This window comes from Asparagus officinalis, chromosome 2, assembly GCF_001876935.1.
Source record: "Asparagus officinalis chromosome 2, Aspof.V1, whole genome shotgun sequence".
In the NCBI taxonomy this organism is placed as follows: domain Eukaryota; kingdom Viridiplantae; phylum Streptophyta; class Magnoliopsida; order Asparagales; family Asparagaceae; genus Asparagus; species Asparagus officinalis.
In genome coordinates this window covers 5,313,260-5,333,959 of record NC_033795.1, presented here as the reverse complement: position 1 = coordinate 5,333,959, position 20,700 = coordinate 5,313,260, and the positions used below count along the sequence as shown (strand labels likewise).

The following is a 20,700-nucleotide window of genomic DNA, read 5'->3' as shown; positions in this document are numbered from 1 at the left end:
GTGTAAATAACATTTATTACACAGTTATGAGGGGAAAAAAATCAATTGTAACTGATGACATTAATTCAGCAAGCAACATAAGCATTCACGTGCAGCTAAGCATTCACGTGCAGCCAATATAAATAAATTGTAACATACGTTGAGGCAACATACGTTGAGGTAACTATTAATTCAGCAAGCGTTAATGCCAATATAACTAAATTGTAACATATGACATCAATTGTAACATATGTTGAGACAACATACGTTGAGGTAACTATTAATTCAGCAAGCATTAACTATAAATAAACAATCATTAAGTGTTAATGCCAATATAAATAAATTGTAACATATGACATCAATTGTAACATATGTTGAGGCAACATACGTTAAGGTAACTATTAATTCAGCAAGCGTTAACTATAATTAAACAATCATTAAGCGTTAATGCCAATATAAATAAATTGTAACATATGACATCAATTGTAACATATGTTGAGCCAACATACGTTGAGGTAACTATTAATTCAACAAGCGTCTATATGTTTTATTATGCATATAGACATACGATTATTATGTATCTATATGTTTTATTATGTATGTGTTATGTTTTGTAACATATTGATTTTTTTTCGCTCACACATAATTATGCATGTATCAATTAAAACGTCATTAAGTGTTAACTATAAATATACATAGTTATGGTTTATGCATGTATCTATATGTTTTATTATGTATGTGTTATGTTTTGTATGTATGCGTTTTAACATAAATTTGTATGTTTTATGTATGTGTTATGTTATGTATATATATGGTTTAGCATAAAATTGAGGGCACTTTAGGAAGAAATGTTTTAAAATTGTAACATACGTTGAGGTAACTATTAATTCAGCAAGCGTTAACGCCAATATAAATAAATTGTAACATATGGCATCAATTGTAACATACGTTGAGGTAACTATTAATTCAGCAAGCGTTAACTATAAATAAATTGTAACATAATTATGCATGTATCAATTAAAACGTCATTAAGTGTTAACTATAAATATACATAGTTATGGTTTATGCATGTATCTATATGTTTTATTATGTATGTGTTATGTTTTGTATGTATGCGTTTTAACATAAATTTGTATGTTTTATGTATGTGTTATGTTATGTATGTATATGGTTTAGCATAAATTTGAGGGCACTTTGGGAAGAAATGTTTTAACATACCAACACACTTTTATAATAGTATTATATATATATATATATATATATATATAGCCCTGTCCATTTTCATGTTTATATGTAGGCTATATGTGCGCATTGCAATGATAATTTTATGTATCTAATGTGTAATTTGATTATATAATAGTATTTCAAATTAGAATCCGTCGTGTTTTGACCCTTTATCCACTCGCTGTAATTTTAACGGTTTCGAATGTATAGAACTTTTTGCACGGCTCAACGAAGGGTCAAAACACGACGGTTTCACCCCAAAATTGGCGTGTTTGGGTTTAAGAATGTGTAGATCAAGTTCAACGGAGCGAATCACAAATTTTTTATAGGAAATGATATGATTTTAGGCCGCGTTCTTCAGTGGGAATCTAAGGTGTCACCTTAGGAAAACATTACCCTATATATATACTATATATAATTATAGTATAATATGGTTATTAATGTATGTTTATATATACTTACATATAATATATAGCTATATACTAATATGTAAGTATATACTAATACAAACTTATATAGATATAATAAGATTAATCTAATTTTTAATTAATTTTTAGCAAAAAATAAAAAAATACAAAAAAAAAAGAAAATCTGGGCCGACCCGGACACCCCGAGTCCGGGTCTGGGCTAGGCATTTTGCCCGGCCCAGACCCGAAAATTCGGGCCAGGTCGGGCTGGACCGGCCCGTTTGGATAGCTCTACCATTTGCGGTTGGTGGGTCCAGAGTGGCCATAGAGGAAAAGTGACGTGGTAAAAAAAAAGCTAAATATCACCTAAATACCTTGTAGTTTCCTCTATATTACACTTATACACCCTCATTTGTTTTTCTTATATTCAATGAATTTTCTAAAATCTGCACTTTAATATTTCAAGTCACGGGAACATGAGGATACCGCACTCTAGCTAATTTTAGAATCTTTTATTCTTTAATGTTGTTTCCTTTACTTTTAAACATGCCATAATTCTATTCAAAATATAATTAGAGTAGGTTTAAATAGAATTACAGTATCCGACTAAAATCTTATATTTGCATAACATAATGTACTAAGGTCCGATTCTTAAGAACCTTAAGATATGTAAGAGCTGTCAAAAACACCTAGATGTATCTAAGTGAAATACAAGGGGAACTGTAAGATATTTAAGTGCTGTTTAGTAAAAAAATATCATTAAATAATTATATTTATTTTCAGACTCTCCTTTTTCGCTCGGAGCATGTGTCAATTGAACTTCATTATACATTTTTCGACATAAAGGATTTATTTCTTGCAAGCCATATTGAGTCTCATCTATTGGACAAATAAACTATACGATTGACTCTATTCATTTGAATAGCTGTAGATTAAAAATTAGCTTTTATTGAATCAGAAACATGCAATAATAATTTCCAATCATTTGATTGAAAATTTTATTGATATTAAGAGTTTGTCAACTCCTCTTAAGTTGTTCCAGTGGAATAAAACTATATCTTTAGTCATAGCCTAGATTACAAATAAATGGCCTATGACTTAAACTAGTTTTTGTTTGGTCACTATTTAGCCTCATCCTGTTTAGAATTGGCCCCCTTTATCGAACTAAGGCAATTTAGAACTAAACTGGTCTATCTTCATTTTGACAAATTGGCCCTAATTTTCTGATTTGGTTCAAACATTAAAATGAAGGATTTTGGTTAATTTGACAGGTTTTAAAAGATAATTAAGAGGAATAAAGAAAAAGTTAGCTAATGAGAAGAATTTTATTATTATTTACGTGGAAATATTAGAGGAAAAATGGCTCCTCCTACTTTCAAATTGGCACACGAACATTTTTAAATTTTATGATCACATGTGGAGCATTTCTTTTTAATTTAATATACATATATATCAGTTTAAAGTAACGCTGACTACGTTACTCTCTTCTAAGTTACTTTCACACAACAAGAGAAAAAGATAAACTACTTTGATGAACTGATAGCATTTGCTGCAGCCAATATGACAGCAACAAAAAAATTGAAAGTCCTTGCATTAACTAAAATAAAAGGTTAAAGCTAACATCATGTCGTAAAAATATTCGTTGGATTCTAACTACAAGGTATAGATCTTTTTACATTTGTCAAGGAACAAACATTTGATTGCAATGAAAATACATTTCTATAATATAAAGCAAATCTTACGGTCTTATTTGGCAAAGGGTTAAGTGAGGGGTTAGAAAAGTTAACCCCTCCTTGCCCCAAAGAGAAAAGTAAAAAAAGTAAAAAGAAAAAAATTGCACAAGATGTAAACTAAGAACCTCAATAATTTGCCAAACACAAAAAAATACTAGAAGAATTTACAAACCCTTCTAGAAGGGTTAAAACGAGTTAACCCCTGAAAACAAGGGATTTACAAATCCACCTATTTAAATGGATTAAGAGATAACCCCTCTGTTTATGAAGAAAGCGATCATAATCTTTTTTTATTTTCAAACACAAAAAATGACCAAAAGGATTAAAATAAACTAACCTAACGGATCAACAATTTTAACCATTCGGATTAACAAATGAGCTAACTATATTAACCCTTCTCCTTAATCCCTCGTCCTTGATTCTTTGCCAAGTAAGGCCGAGTTTTGCGAGTAACCAAACGTTCGATTTGGATTCGAAAATGCATTTACCATAATAAAAATATAGACACCCAAACAATAAATTTGAGATTAATTTCCTATGCAAATACTGCATGCAATATTTGTTACAATTACGATTCTACTGTATCCAAACACCCTTTTATTGTCAAAAAAATTTCCAAATGATTTTATGAATCTTAACAAATTTTTGGTTACAAAAACCATGATATTTAATATATGGAAAATTAGAGTATGGAGCCCAAATTACCAACAGATACTACAAGAGCCTTGTCATGTAAGTAACCAACCCACAATTTATCGGTGACCACACCCCTTTGGTATCCTCACTCCCTGGGCCGTGGCGGGCCCAGTCTCAAGCCCATACGTGAAAAAGGGAAAATGCCTAACTCCACCAAGCGGTGACCAGAATCGGAGGAGGAAAAAAAAAAAAGGGAAAAATGCTTCCAGCCCCCAAAACTAATGAAAACAAGCTTCCCCCTCCCAAGACTTTTTCAACGTGTGTTTTACCCCCAAAAGTAAACTCTGTGTTCTCTGAGCCCCCAAAACACAAAACCCAAGAAATTAAGATACGTGAAGACCATAATACCCTCCATTGTCACATCCTCCTTCCTCTCCAAACCTAACCACCGCAACCTCCTCTCTTTCTCCTCCTTCCATGGCCTCAAGCTCATCTCCGCCTTCAAAACCCAATCTTTCTCCTCCCTATCATTGTCATCCTCCGCCCCCAAATCTCCACATCCTACGACCTCTCCTCCATCTGCTTCCGCCCCATCAAAGAATCCATCGTCTCCCGCGAGATGACCCGCCGCTACATGTCCGACATAATCACCTACGCTAACACCGTCGGCGGCGGCGGCGGTGGCGGTGGCGGCGAATCCGTCGGCCTCTCCTGCGCCTACGAGCTCTCCAAGAACCCCGACATCAACGTCGCCATCATCGAGCAGTCCGTCTCCCCGGCATTGACGATCTGATTTCTTCCTCCATCTAGAGAGCGTCGAGTTTGTACAGAAAGTGAAGCGTATCGCTGACAAATACTGGGATCTCTACTCTCAGGAACGCGATCTCCCTGGACATTTACTTAGCTATCCCATTGGAGTAAGCAGTGAAGGAGTTGTTACAGAGCTCCCAAGGACGGAGTTTTTCCCCGATACAAAGGCTCGTGTTATTTGAACCAAGTCTGATTACATGCCCCCCATCCTCACCACTTAGGTAGCATTTGTCTTGTTTCTTTGCTTCAGGTTGTTTTTACTAAATAATAGTGTTATTGTATGTGGGAATAAAAAAAGAGTATCTTTGATTGTGGGTTGTAGTTTGTTGTTGGTGTTCTTTGATGGATGCGAATTAATTTATGCGTGTGTGAGGTTTTAGTATTGAGATATGTTTTCCTTTATGGCATAAATAGAATCTATGTTAAGCCTGAAGTTTGATTATTTGTCTCCTATTGTGTTTTGTTAAGGTTTGTCGTCGGTTGTTAAGATTAGTGGTCGGTTGTTAAGGTTACGGATTTGTTGTTAAGGTTACGTGTTTGTTGTTAAGGTTACACGTTGGGATTTATATGTATATATATTTTGGTTGTTAAGATTACACTTTTGTTGTTAAGGTTACGCGTTTGTTGTCAAGGTTACGGGTTTGTTGTCAAGGTTAATTTCACAACTAATTAGAATATTCGTTGTTAAGGATAATGATTGGTTGTTAATGTTACGCATTTGTTGTCAATGTTACGGGCTTGTTGTCAAGGTTAATTTCACAACTAATTAGAATATTCGTTGTTAAGGATAAGGGTTGGTTGTTAAGGTTACGCGTTTGTTGTCAAGGTTACGGGTTTGTTGTCAAGGTTAATTTCACAACTAATTAGAATATTTGTTGTTAAGGATAAGGGTTGGTTGTTAAGGTTACGCGTTTGTTGTCAATGTTACGGGTTTGTTGTCAAGGTTAATTTCACAACTAATTAGAATATTCGTTGTTAAGAATAATGGTTGGTTGTTAAGGTTATGCGTTTGTTGTCAAGGTTACGGGTTTGTTGTTAAGGTTAATTTTACAACTAATTAGAATATTCGTTGTTAAGGTTACGCGTTTGTTGTCAAGGTTACGGGTTTGTTGTCAAGGTTACGCGTTTGTTGTTAATGTTACATGTTTATTGTGAAATTAACCTTGACAATCAACCCGTAACCTTGACAACCAAACCCGTAACATTAACAACAAACCCGTAATCTAAACAACAAACACGTAACCTTGGCAACAAGGCTCTTAGGCTCTTAGCAATAAGGTTACCCGTAACCCGGAATAAGGTTTGTAGAATATCGTAGCCATCATCAGTTCCATGCAAAAATTTCTTAACAATCAACCCGTAACCATAACAAGCAACCCGTAACCTTAACAACCAACACGTAACCTTAACAAGCAACACGTAACCTTAACAAGCGACGCGTAACCTTCACAACCAACGCGTAAATCACTTGGCTTTTGAAAATCTCATTAAAAGTGAAATATTATTATAATTTCCCTAAAAATTAAAAGTGAAATATTCATTTTCTAAAAATATATTGTTATATATGTTTCCGAATCTTACAAAAAATCAGTAAGAAAAAAGAAAATTACCAACAATTAACCCTTCAAAAAACAAAAAAAACAAGATTAAAATCACTAACAGGACCCACTTCCTTCTTCCACCTCCTCAATTAACCCTTCAAAAAATAAAAAAAATATTAAAATCACTAACATGACCCACTTCCTTCTTGCACCTCCTCAATCTCAAAACGAACCGAGGAAGCCACGAAATCACAGCAAGTGCCCACCACCTAAAACAAAATCCAGGTTTTGAAAATCCGACGCACATGCACCACGACCGCCGCCGTAAACTTCGTCATCCTCCTCTTGCTCATCACCTCCTCCTGCTCATCCTCGCCGTCACCGGCGTCTCTCCACGTGTCACGTTCCCGGCCATCCGCGTGGAGCTCAACATGACCCTCGACCTCCTCATCAAAAACCCTAACTATGCTTCGTTCTCTCCAGCTTTACTATGGTGGGGCCCAGGTTGGGGAGGCTGATGTGGATCCTGGGAGGATACCGGTGCGCGGGGCGATGCTCGTGACGGCGAGGTTGACGGCAGAGGGGGCAATCTCATCGCGGAGGTGGGGACCCTGCTGAGGGACATGATGACGGCCGCCATCGGGGAAAGGGACGGAGGAACCCTTTCAAATCATCACAGATAAAGAAAGAAAAAGAGAGAGAAAGGGTATTATGGTCTTCAAATTTTAATACTCTTGGTCTTTGTGTTTTGGGGGCTCAGTGCATATTTGTTACGAATTTGGGGGTTTTGAGAGCGTTGAAAAAGTCTTGGGAGGGGGAAGCTTGTTTTCATTAGTTTTGGGGGCTGGAAGCATTTTTCCCAAAAAAAAAAAACCCCTGTAATTATAAATCAACTCAACGTTGAACCTCTGAACGAAGTTTGGGGATGGGAACAGGCCGCTGATTCAAAAGATCACAGACTACAGAGGTCTATCCCTCCTCCCTCGCTCTCTCTATTGAAGAAATTTTCCATTTTCATCTCTATTTATATTATTATATATTTTTGGGGGAGGTTTTGGGTCATTTCCTCAAACGGCATTGAGGGTACTGTCCCTTCTCTCTCTATTTATGTGTTTTTAACAAATGGGTTTTGAAAATTGAGGGAAACTATTGTAAAATACGAGGGGCTCTTCGAGTTAGATGATTGTGCATTGTTTATTTTTGAAATGGGTATTTGACAGTTTTATCTATTTGTTTTTGTTTTTTAGTTTGTGATTGTTTAAAATAAAAATTTTGAATGATGAATAGTTGGTTTTATATAATTATGCTTGTGTAGGGCACATTGGTTTTCTTTCTTTTGTTCAGATACTGACGGAATCGTGTAAAGGGATTTGGGGTTTTAGGGTTTTAGATGGGCTTTTGGTGGTGATTGATCGTTTGTTTATGTTACTTTCTGCTGTTTTTAGAATAATCATCTGTTAGGTTTGAGATTTTTCTCTTATTGGTAATTTTATTGACTAGCAGAGTTTACCTTATTTTAATGTTGTAGCATTTTGAAGGTTCTTATAGATATTGGATTGTTCATGATGATACCTTTTCTCTGTTGCTATAATTGTTCATGTTTCGTCAAAGAATGTGTTCTTACCTTCTTGGTTTTTGTTAGACGGGTTTAATATTATTAAATCACATTTTTTTGGTGATCAAATGGAATTCGTGAAAAAAGTTAGTTATTATGAAGTAACTTGGGAGATAGGCTCAGCCAGTGTCCTTCATTTACAAATCTAAAATATAGCAACAAAAGAAAAGAAAAAAGAAAAAAAGGGTTTCCTCTTCCTGTTTTACACTAAGATATTACTTGTTGTCCTGTATGTTTGTGTTTGCATGCTCTCTAGATATAATAGTTCCTGCTTCTCCTTTGCTTCCCGTTTTACTCAAAAATCCCTTTGTATGCTAGCATTTTGGCTTATTATATATGATCATGGGGGATGAGAATATGGTAATATTATAGTTCAAGTGTTCAATATGTGCTTCCCCTTCTGATGCTAGTTTTCCTTTTAATAGTTTTCTCAAAAGTTTAGTATTGATGTTGATTCTTAGACCTTGACCGTTTGTATTCAAACATAATCCCTATGTGATCATGTGTGTATGTAGAAAGATGAAAGGTTATAGCTAATATTAGCTTTTTTTTTGCATTATATGTTTACTATGTTATAATTTCCTATGATGAAAGTTCTTAGTATCCTAATCCATGATACAGATAGCATGGGGGCAGGAAGAAGAACGCAAACATTTTTTGCTGCTGAGTCGTGGGCTCCCTTGCCCGGAAATGGTTCTCTCCCCACTAGGAACTTGGACAAAAAAGACTTGGGTGGAGCTATTTTTGGTTGCAAGCATAATACCATGCCAGAGTGTCTCACTAAGCAGTTATTTGGTTTGTTGTTGAAGTTTTTTGTTCTCATTTACTTTCCAAGTTATTTGTCAAGTTGCACCGTTATTTTTAATATTTTGAACTCCATGCTGCTTTTCCATGTAATTTTTTCCTGAAGTCTTATTATTTGTGGTAGACAACTTGGCATATATAACCAAAGAATTGACTACTCAAATTTAATCCTCTAAAATTACATTTAGAAGATAAGTAAACATTACTTAATTGGTGAAAAACTAGAGTTATCTGAGCACTTTAATGTTGTCAGGCTTGCCACATGGGCATTTCTCCTATGTGAGAAATATTGGAGAAGGTCTTCCTTTATTCCTGTTCAATTATAGCGATCGCAAACTCCATGGCATCTATGAGGCTGCAAGCAATGGCCGAATGTCATTTGATGCCTATGCATGGACTGATGGTGGCAGTGAGAGGACACCATATCCTGCTCAGGTATTATTGATAAGCTTCTTGTCAGATTATAAAATTATAACCCTCAACACAACATCAAAGATTTGGTGTAGTACTTAAAAGGGCATTAAAAAAAGATGCCACTGCATGAGTACAGTTTTTGGCCCATTAAAAGGGTGCTCAACGTGCAGGGGCATGCTAGAACATAAAATTATAACACAACTTTGAAGTTTTAGTGTACTGGAAGAGAGTTTAGCACTTTGTTATGTATCATAGGAGAAATGTTTATTTTTTCGATGAATATTGATCTGTAATTATTTGTCAAATTTGATCTAGGTATACATTCGTACTAGGACTCAGTGCCAACCACTGACCGAAAATCAGTTCAAGACAATAATTCAGGACAACTATTTTGCTGGTAGTCACTTTTGGTTCGAGCTGGATCATGCACAAACAAGAGGCCTAATTGCGCTTTTTAAACCTTCTCCTCATATGCCAATTGTTAAAGAACTTTTCCCTCCATTACCAGCCAAAAAGCTTGCTCCCAAGAAAGAACTTGTTACACAACCGCCACCAACTAAATGGAAGGCAGTTGAAAATAAGGAATATCCAAATGCTGAGGCAAGATATATTAATTTCGAAGATGTGGATTCCAAAGGCAGAGTCTCAGATTGGGAAGACCTGTCGGAGAATAACATGCACAAATTAGGTTCAGGTTCTAATTCTGGTAATGGGGCATTAGTTGGCTACTGAGCGTGAACATCTAAAGTCATCTTCCAGTGGAGAAAATTCAACATGGTCGGATTATAATTATGTAAATGCTGAACCAGTGTCAATTCCGACCTCATCTGATATTAATTATGCAAATGAGCTTGAACATTTAAAGTCATCTTCTAGTGGAGAAAATTCAATAGGGTCTGATTACAATTATGTAAATGCGGAACAAGTGCCAATTCCAGCCTCATCTGATGTTAACTATGCAAATGGAGAGGATGTGGAAAAGCTGAGCAGTTCTGGCATTATCCATGGCAGTGATGAGGTTGTAAATAGCAGGGTTTGTATTATTGTAAATTATACTTGTTTTCTATATTCATCTGATTTATAGTTTAACCTGAATACATACATGTTTATAACTTCTCCAATGTGCAGTTGGTGCGAGCCCTTGAAGAACTAGAAGAGCGGACTTCAAATTTAGAGAAGCAGCGGGTATGGCATATTGTCTGCTTTCCCTTTTTTTTTTAAATTTAATGAATTTATTTATTATTAATCTCTTTAAGAATATGCAGACTTGCTGAAGTAGTGCTTTTTGTTACTTGCTCAGAATTTTTACGAAATGAGAATATCACATTATAGACCACATATTATATAATTTTTTCTATTGCTTGACTGCTGGATGTTATATCCAAAATGCATCTAGTTTCTTAAACTCCATGGCACCATCTGAACCACATGATTCATTTCCTCAGATGTTTTCACTTATATTTAGGTGACTTTCATCTTTATGTAAAATAATAAAGTCTCGCAACACTAGGTCTTGGAACTATTATTATCCTTGTATAACCCAGAACTTTTTTTTAACTATGAGGACTCTTAAAGTCTCTCTAACCATTAGACCAAAACTCTAAAGTTATGGTGAGGGTTGACCGGTTGAGGATTATATTTCTATATTCTAACATACCCCTGCAGGTTGATCACCCTTTGTATAGACCGAAACCGAGACTCACGTAACAGTGTCAATTTTTAGAAAATCCATTTTTAAATTCATGGTCGATGAGATTTGAACCTAGTTGCTCTGATACCATCTTAAAGTCCCTAGCCATGAAACCAGTACTCCGAAGTTATAATGAGGGTTGAGGATTATATTTTTATATCTAACAAGGGCAATGTATTTGATTTCATACCAACAAGTGATGTGTAGCAAGGTCACATTTGACATTAAGTGCATTGAGTCATTGACTAACTGATGATATTATTTATGCTTTAATAGCATAAGGGCAAAAACAAATGGATATAAAGAGGCATAGCAATTTACAGTGCATCTTGAGGAGTGCAGATTCAGAAATATTGCTTGAATTGCATTATGAAATTTTTCTAGATAAATTTTAGATAACAGACTAGTACTGAGTGCCAATTAGATGCTATTGATAGAGTAGCTAGACAGTGTTCCATGGCTATCTCCAAGTTCATGATGAAGCGTCTATTTATAGCATGGCGCTTTGAGATGCTTGGTCTATTGGTTACCTTGTCACCTTAGAAAGTCTTTTCCTGTAAAATGCTAAAAGAGGATTTTATTTTTATTTTTTTTAGAAATCTTCACATCATAGCATGTCGCTCTGAGATTTTTAGTCTATTGGTTACCTTGTCACCTTAGAAAGTCCTTTCCTGCAGAATTCTCAAATAGGAAATTTTATTTCTTGTAAAATCCTCACATAAATAGAAGCTGTAGAATCGTCTATCACTCTAATTTGTTAACTGAACATGAAACTGTTTTTGAGCTATTTTTTATTTTATTTGTGAGAAGTGAAATGTAGCATGCCTACAAAAACAAAAGCACATTGCAACATGTATAGTGCAATTCATGAATCAAGATATTTCCAAGCTGGCTGCTGATATACAGTCTTTAGATTGTTTAACACTTATTTTTCATCTTGTTTATTCTATCCTTAGGTTATATGTTTCATCCTAGTTTCCAACCCTTTTTTATCTTTTTCTCTTCTCGTTTTGCTGGTAATTTTTATATTTACATCATATCACTATCCTAATATAGTTTGTTCTCTATTTCAGGCTGAGCAAGATCGAGAGTTGGAACTACTAAGGAATGAATTCATGGATGCAGGGAAAAAGGTCCAACTTCTGCAGGATCGTATAAAAGAGCTTGAAGCGAAGTCTATTCCTCTAGTTGATGATTCTCTTGATGACAAATCCTTCAAAAAATCTTTTTGTCCAGAAGATAAAATTTACCTAATTGGAGGTTTTGATGGCTATTCATGGTTATCGTCTTTAGACTGTTTTTCTCCGTCATTCAATACCATAACACCTCTGAAGTCCATGAGCTCTGATCGATCATATGCATCTGCTGTTGCATTAGACGGTATGCTTTATGTTTTTGGTGGTGGTGATGGCAACTTATGGTTTGACTCAGGTACCCTTTACTAAGTCAGTATCTCCTTGTACATAGTTGTCTAACATTATATGCTGTGCTACACAATGACATTTTCATTTGAACTTTAATGTAGTTGAATGTTACAATTGGAGACATGATGAGTGGACCTTGTGTCCTTCGATGAAACGTCAGAGAGGAAGTCTAGCTGGAGCCACTTTGAATGGGAAAATATTTGCTATCGGGGGAGGAAATGGTGTAGAATGCTTTCCAGATGTTGAGATGCTTGACCCAGAACAGGGAAGATGGATCAGCAACCAATCAATGCTTCATACAGTAAGAATGATGTCATCTATGTTTCTCTATAAATGAGATTATTTGGGTGTTCTTATGTTTTTTTAGAAACAAAGAATTAACGGTTGGTTTAATTGCAAATAGACCCCCTATAGTATCACCCAGTTGCTAATAGATCACATGTAGTTCTATTTGTGCGAATAGATCCCCTGTATTGGCCCAAGTGCGGATAGCCCCCTCAGTGAACTTTTTTGACTCTTAAAAAAAAATCGCAACTGGGGATCTATCCTCGCCAATAGAACTAAGGGGAGTCTATCTTCCTCCTCAAAACATTTTTAACGATTTAAGAGTAATAAAAAAACACCCGAGGGGCCTGTTCACACAAAATTAACTACAGGGGGTCTATTTGCAATGGGGTAATACTACAGGGGGTCTATTTGCAATTAACCCGTAATTGGTTGTTACAAGACTTTGTCAATTTTCTCTATATTTTGCAAACAATCTTTTCTGCACGTGAATGTGTTTCAGCCTGCTTGCTTATCTTACATCCTAGTACAGATCCTCAATCACATGTTCTCGTCTCTTGTCATGTCACCTATCTTGCTATATTAACTACAATTATATCACTTTTAATAATGCTTTTTTATTTTGTATTATATTGTGATAGCAAACTTGTCCAAATTATTCTTGTTCCTCACTCAACTTCATCTTATTTTGATTCTTTCTGAAGCCATAGTATACTATTTGATTAATAAGCATTCTCATTTTGTTCTTTCAGCGGTTTGCACCTGCTGCAGCAGAACTTAATGGTGTGATATATGCTTTTGGTGGATACGACGGAAAGGCATACTTGAGGTTAGATGTCCAACACCAATTTGTCTTTTGACAACAACAGTGGATTATAATCCACCCATTTACCGAATACTCTACCATTGAAAATAGATTATAGTCCATTAAATTTGCCAAACACTGGATTTTAATCCAAAGTTCCCAAACATGATCTTCATTACAAAACGAGACCATGACACTAGTCATAAAACCTATATTTCCCTTGATAAACCTCTCTCTTAAACACACATGAAAATTGGAGTTAATGCTTCTATAATTAATTCAGATTCTCAGAAATTGCATTCCGTAGAGTATATGCTGATTGAGAGAATTCTCTCTGCTCTTGCAGGTCTGCTGAAAGATTTGATCCCCGGGTAGGCAGTTGGACCGAAGTCCCAAGCATGAACGTTAGAAGAGGCTCTCATTCTGTTGCAGTTCTAAATGAGAAAATGTAAGTGTTTCTTAAGTAAGGGGAAAAAAATGTAACAGTAACCGTTCTAGTTTTTTGAGTAAATTATGAAACCCCCTCATCCAAAAAGTTCAATAAAAAAACCCCCTCCTTTGTGATCACCAGTGAAACCATTAGTTTCACAATGTAGTTTGGTTCTTTTGACTTCTGGGCAGAGGTCCGCACACAAAATTTTAAGTTAATAATTACAATATAAGATTTTTTTGGTTTGTCCAAAAACTAACTTCTCCTTCTCTAATTCTTTGATTTCTGTCCATTCAACTCACCAAGTCTGTGAATTATGAAGTGTAGACGTGGTTTTAGACTACGTATGCATTGTCCTTTGTAAACAAATTCTTATAATTAACCCTTATTTAAGTTCAGAAGTAGCTTACTTTTTTTGGGTATTATTTTGCTGGTAATTTTCTTTCTTAGATATTGCATGGGAGGATATAACGGCGACGAGATGGTTTCAAGCCTTGAAATATTTGATCCTCGTCTGGATTCTTGGGTGATGGGTGAACCGATGAATTCTGAGAGAGGATATGCTGCCACATCAGTCTTTGGTAATTCCATAATCTCCATAGGTGGTGTCAAAGACGATGAAGTTATTGTAGATACGGTATGTATTTTTCTCTGTATACGCGTATATTTTAGTTCTCAACATAACTAAATACTCAACTCTTCTTCATTTTGTTATACTGGTAGGTGGAATGTTACAGAGAGGGATCTGGGTGGACCACCACCGGATGGAATGCCATTGGAAAAAGGTGCTTTTGTTCTGCCATTGTGTTGTGAGCTTTGTTGCATAATGGCAGCCATGTTTTTTACTTTTTTTTTTTAACAAATAACTTTAACTTCTCAGTGGCATTTGTGTATATTTAGCAAGTTGTGCAGTCTGAATGTGTATATTAAAGCAACACAAGTGTTGGCCTATGGAAAGTATCTACTGCGGATGGGTTTGGTTCTGTGATGAAACATTTGAATATGCGAGGATATCTCATGATCATCTATGTAATATTTGCTGGCTGGGAATGTTATTACAGTTTATGAGGTTTTACTTTGGTGATTATGGATCACTTTCTTAGATAAGTTGTAAGTTGTTTTTTTTTTCCCTCTCTCTCTCTCATCGATAATATGCAGTGAGATGAGCATTTTCAAATGAAGAAACTAAATGAGTCACATTCACATACATACTAGAAAACCATCAAGTATAAATGAAGAATCCAAGTCAATAAATTCATGTCTGAGGAGTAGACCAAGGATCCCAACTTCAAAATGTTTTAATAAAATAAATATCTTTCATTGCTGAATCAAATACAGAGTATAACAATGACAATGTTGAGGCTTCAAGAACCTCCAAATTCCTTCATACAACTTGTACGATAATGAACCCTGAACCAATAAAAAGTTGATGATAATAATTAAAGAACAATAAGCAACAGTCTAATGCACGGAAAAAGCCGCTACTACTCCAATTGAATCTTCTCTCCTCTCAGTCTCAGCACAGTGGCAGATCTCCAGGGGGTGCCTCCAATGACTCCAACTCCCCAACTCCATCCTCTACCAAAAACGCCATGGCCAGTCCCCAAGTAATGTGGACATCCAGGTGGCAATGCATCAACCACACGCCGGGATTATCCGCGACAAATCGGATCCCGCCCATCCGTTCACCGGAACCGCCCACTGTATTCCTCAGCGGCGGTTCGACAGATTGAACTTACCCGTGTCTTTTGCCGTCGCGTCGAAGTTCCCGAAACCTGAGCGAGCACGTAAGATAATCGTACCCGTGTAGTATGTAATCGGGTGACTCTCACCCGCCGAAAATATTCGTTCCCTGCCAGACTACTTGGACTACCGAAACCATACTTCAGTCTGTACACTTTGGTGGCCTGCAGCCGTGCCTGCCAGAGGTTCGGCCTGACGTTTCCGGTGTAATTGAAGGTGACAGGTGGGTTTCCCTCGAAATCTGCCGTGAAAGTGCCCGACAAGCCTTGATGATGCGCTTGAAGGATCGAAAATCTCGACGGGAGTACGAAGGATATGTTGTTCATGCTCGCGCCGAATCTTGTGTTATTAGGCCCGCCGCAGGTATTACCCGGAGAGCAGTTGAAGAGACCGAGGCCGACCGTGAAGAAGAGGTTCTCGTCGACGGGTGATGGCACGTTGACTTTTCCCGGGCTTTTGAAGCTGGAGGCGAACGTCGAGGCGGTGTTGGTGTCGTTGAAGGCGGGAAGGGCGGGCATTTTAGGCGTAATGTTCGGTCCAGGGTTCCTAGAGGTGTACGAGGACGCGCGCGATGGCGGTGGTGTTGCTCGAAGGACGCCCTGTGCGCTGGAATAGGCTCGGTGCGGGCCGATGTCAGTACCGGGCGGGCGGTTGCGTCGGCGGTGACGAGGCGACGGTCGCGTCGTCTTGGCCAGGGCCGAGCATTGAGGACGGAGGCTCGCTGGAAGGGTTCCGCTGGTAAGGCAGGGCGGCGGCTCCGACACCGTCATTTTGTGGCGAACAGCTCAGTGTTGAGGGCGGCGTTGATGAACCGGAGGAGGTTGGTCTCGCCGGTGGATACCGGGATTACTGCTGTGCCTGTCGGAAATGTGGGAGCAAATTTAATGCATGAGCAAATATTGTATTGTGTTCTTCTTTGTGAGATGTTTTATGTTACCTTGGCCGGAGCAGTTGTAGAGATCGCCGGGCTGGCCGTTGATGGTGAAGGCGTCGGAGGTGTTTGGCGCTGCTCCGGTCCGTGTCGCCTGCCTCACGACATCGATCGGGTTCTCATCCCACCATTCTCCTGCTCATCGCACTCCTCGTCGTTATGGTTTCCGTTATAATTTTTATTTTATTATTTAATAGTATTCAATATGCGGATATTATCAATCTAAATTTCGAGAAAGATCAATTTAATCAATATTGTCAAAGTTTTTTTTTTTTTTGCTAACACCTAAAATGTTTTCAGGCCATATGCAAGCATGAAACCTTTGAAAGTGGTTAAGTGGGTATTATTTGGTGTTCTAAGACTCACCATGCTTGAACTTGCGAAGCGCTTGATGAGCACTGTCTTCAACCAGGCCTTGGCCAATACTATTATCATTCATGTGTCTCAATAATAACATCAAACTAATGTGACCATAGGTTATGACAACCCATTCAACAGGCTGCAGAGGGTACATCATATCTCTTGTGGGCCCTCCAGCGGGGTGCACGCTTGGGCCCACCTTGTGAAATTTGATACTGAACCTAGAGGGTTTTGACGAGAAATTAAAAAAAAAAAAAACTGTTTTTGACACTTTATTAGCAAAATCAATCTTTTGTGGGTTTAATTAAGCAAAATCGACTTCTTTAGTCGATTTTGCAAAATATAGTTTTTAAAATGCATGGAACTAGCAGTCCGGTGTAATTAGCATTGGCTAATCACATGTTAATTAAACTTTAAAAAATACACGAGACTAGTTAAACTTCATTAGTTTGTAATGAGGCACCACTAAAATACACGGGGACTAGTAGTCCTGTGTATTTTAAAGCTTTATTTTTGCAAAATCGGCATCCTTGTCGATTGTGCTAATTATATAAAAAAACAAGTCGACTTTGCTAATAAAGTTACAAAAATGGTCTTTTTTGAGGTTGAGGAAATCGTACCTAGAATGATGGGAGCCTCTCTTGTGGGCTTTGTGAAGGGATACGAAGAGTTGGCTCTGGGATGAATGATGATGGCCCCATAAACTGTGGCCCTCAGCCATGAGCTATGTGCATGCCACCATAATGTTCCTTCTTGCCCTTGTATTGTGAACCGGTATGTGTAGCTCCCTCCGGGCCGTATCGGGCATTGGGTCACAAATTCCGGCCCATCCGCCCAACCCGTTCTCAACTGCCGAACCCCGTGCCTAAAAATGAAAAGAAAATAATAATAATAATATCGATATTTCTTCGTCAATTACTAGATTATATGAAATAGTGAAAACAGGATCTGTTCAACTTTTTCTCTCGGTCAGTTAGTCATTGATTTTACACGAGGGGGCTATTAGCTATAGTACCAACAAAAATAACCACAATGTGCTCTAGTTACTAGCAGCCTTTGCTCACTTACACGCCTATAACATCTATGTGTATGTATGTGTGTGTATGTGTGCATGCATGTATATACACATTACCAATGAATCGTGACGTTGTATTCAGCTTGGTTCTTGACATTGACGACGAGGGTGTCGCCGTTCTTGACCTCAAGGGTCGGCCCCGGGAACATCCCGTTCACCGTGATGATGTTATGGGTCTTGCACAGCCTCTTCACCGGCGTTTTCACCACCTGTAAGTTTACGCCTACATTCATCAACACAAGGAATTACCCAGACATCGAATCGGAAATAGTTGAAGAGTACATACAATAAAGTCATGGTAGAGCGTTTCAGCATTGGATTGAGAAACTAGAAGGGAAAGCACTAGAACGAAGCAAGAGAGCCAGCATCGCATCATTTGCATGGCATTGTTGTTGGCCTCCATGATGCTGGCAACCTGTTGCTTGTAGTGCAAACAGAGAAGTGAAGGGGGTCTTAAATAGATGGAGGAAGTGCAAATCATTTAGGAGTTGTTACACCCAATAGTAGCCTCTAATTGTTAGCACAAGGAGCAGTGCAGTCTCACAATGCTTGCTCTTCAAGGCTCCTCAATTGAGGGACTTTTTCGGGACAACACATCATCATGCCATTTTCACCCTTTTCTTGAAAATCATTTCATATGAACTTTGTTGTCTCTCTAAGGGTATATATAAAATCAGTACATGCGCATCTATACAAAATCTCTCTTTTTTTTTAATAAAAAAAATGTGTGCATGAAACTTTCAAGTGTACAAAGGTCCGTGACTTGGAAAGAGGTGATCATTCTATTTCTTTTCAGGCGTCTCAAGTAAAAAAAAAAAAAAAAAAAGGAAAAGGGACTTGAGTTGAGGTTTGGTCTACAATTTTTGCATAGATGCAACATTACCAAACAGTAGGCTTCACTACTCGACCAATTCATTGCCGTGCCTAAAACTTCAACAAGTTCAGTTCACATAGTAGCATGTTGAGTGTCTTTTGTCAAATGTTTCACTACAATAAAAGTATGGGAGCATTGAACTTGAAGCCATCTTCCTCAAAATTGCTTCCTTAATCTCAAAACAGTCTCATTAACATATATTAATTAACTAAAAGGGAAATATGAAAAGGAGAGTCTTAGAAGTATGTAGGTGGTTAAAAAGTTACCTCCATCTTTTTTCGCCTCCTCACTTGCCTTGTTCTCAATTAGACCTTAATTAGTAGTTCATGACTTGATATTGAGTTATGAGTTCAAGTAGGTGGCTTATCTAACTACTAAAAATTGTCATAATCCATATCTGAATCGCTTTCCTCAATTAAGTTATAATTAAACTCGCATGATGAACATATTAATTGACATAACAGAATTAGAATGTCGGTATTACTCCACAATATGCTCTGTGCTATGAAGAATTCAAACTTATGTACATCTAATGATATCATTTGAATGTCCTATACCATAGACATCTGTTGCATTCACTGGCCTAGTATGCAACTTGACCAATCTAACTACTTACTCCACTAGCTTACCATCCACTCGATCGCGATCCAATGGTGCTCGTGGCATCGCTTTAACGTAAAACTAGATACAGAGGCCAATTCCCCCTAATCATTTTACTTAACAGGATCCCACCACCTTGTGATTTAAGGAAAAGGCAGTGGGGTTTCTAAGTAGACAGAAGTCAAGGAGACTAGCACATGAGTGGCTACCAGCCAAATCTTGATCTTGAAGAAAATGGCTGATGCTTGATGTGAAAAGACTACTATTAGGTGCACATTAATAATTCTTGTTGTTGGGTTGGAGGGATTTGGGGCTTTTAAGCTCCATTATAATTTGCAAACACTTAACATTTTCAAAGATGATTCACATGTTCATGTCCCTTGGCTCTCTCAGAGTCAACAGTGATTGGAGAAATTAAGGGCAGGGTTTATTGGCCCATAACTCTCTATGTCAATAGAAAAAAAAAGGCATAATAATTATGAAGAGCACTTATACCAGCAAGGAGATGGTGACCCAATGACAGACATCAAAGAAATTCATTGATTCTGCTGAGTTGGCCATTATTTACACTTAGAAGAGTTACTCATTATCCACATGCGTTATCCTAATTGATTAGTGAGTAAATATTTTAACAGTTTTGTAAACATGGCAATGTGCTTGCTTATGATATGTTGAGCCTTTGATGAGTGCCATTACCTTACTGTTCTGTACTTGAATCTGGTTGACATATGAGAATGCGCATATTTAATCTGTGGTTTTCACAAGTATTCTGCCTTGAGATTAGATGGGATTATATATAAGAGAGCCTTTATCATTTTCTCTATCTCGATTAACTGTGTGATCGTTAAAATTGGTTATTTAATCCCTTTTTAGTATTTCTAGTGTACAAGGTTCTTCTGATTCAAAACAGGACCTACAAGATGGATTATTTGAAGTATTTTTAGATCATATTATAGTCAGGGGCAGATCGAAGTGATGTCCGGGATGGGCAGCTGCACCCCTAGAGATCTTACTTTTGTAGATCATGGTGAGAGCTTTATGAAAGCATATTATAATAGTGATTCCGATAATCGAGTCAAAAGTTATGGGCCGTGCAAGTTTCAACATACGTGCATGTTTCCAGCTTGCTGCCAATCTTTTTGACATCGTCTTGTTAAAACATTCATATCACAAGTTATACATCTCCGAATTGGGTTCTGTTTGTTTCTATAAATAGATGCTTTTAGTCTTTCCCCTCAAGAAAATTTTTCTGGATCCGCCATTGATCGTAGTGGTTTGCTTCTTCTTGCGGATAATTTTTTCAGGCACATGTGGGTGTAA

The 20,700-nt window shown here is 37.3% G+C and overlaps 1 protein-coding gene and 1 pseudogene across 1 annotated transcript; one reads left to right on the top strand and one right to left on the bottom strand.

Annotated features, from left to right (window-relative positions):
- Positions 7,190-14,875, top strand: LOC109830029 (kelch-like protein 8). The gene is given in 12 exon segments (XM_020397179.1): positions 7,190-7,297; positions 8,567-8,740; positions 9,003-9,184; positions 9,479-9,880; positions 9,882-10,196; positions 10,292-10,348; positions 11,927-12,284; positions 12,379-12,578; positions 13,315-13,391; positions 13,714-13,815; positions 14,248-14,434; positions 14,521-14,875. Coding segments are annotated over 11 exon segments (2,139 nt in total). The 5' UTR covers positions 7,190-7,297; positions 8,567-8,571; the 3' UTR covers positions 14,611-14,875.
- Positions 15,085-18,478, bottom strand: LOC109830028 (annotated as a pseudogene).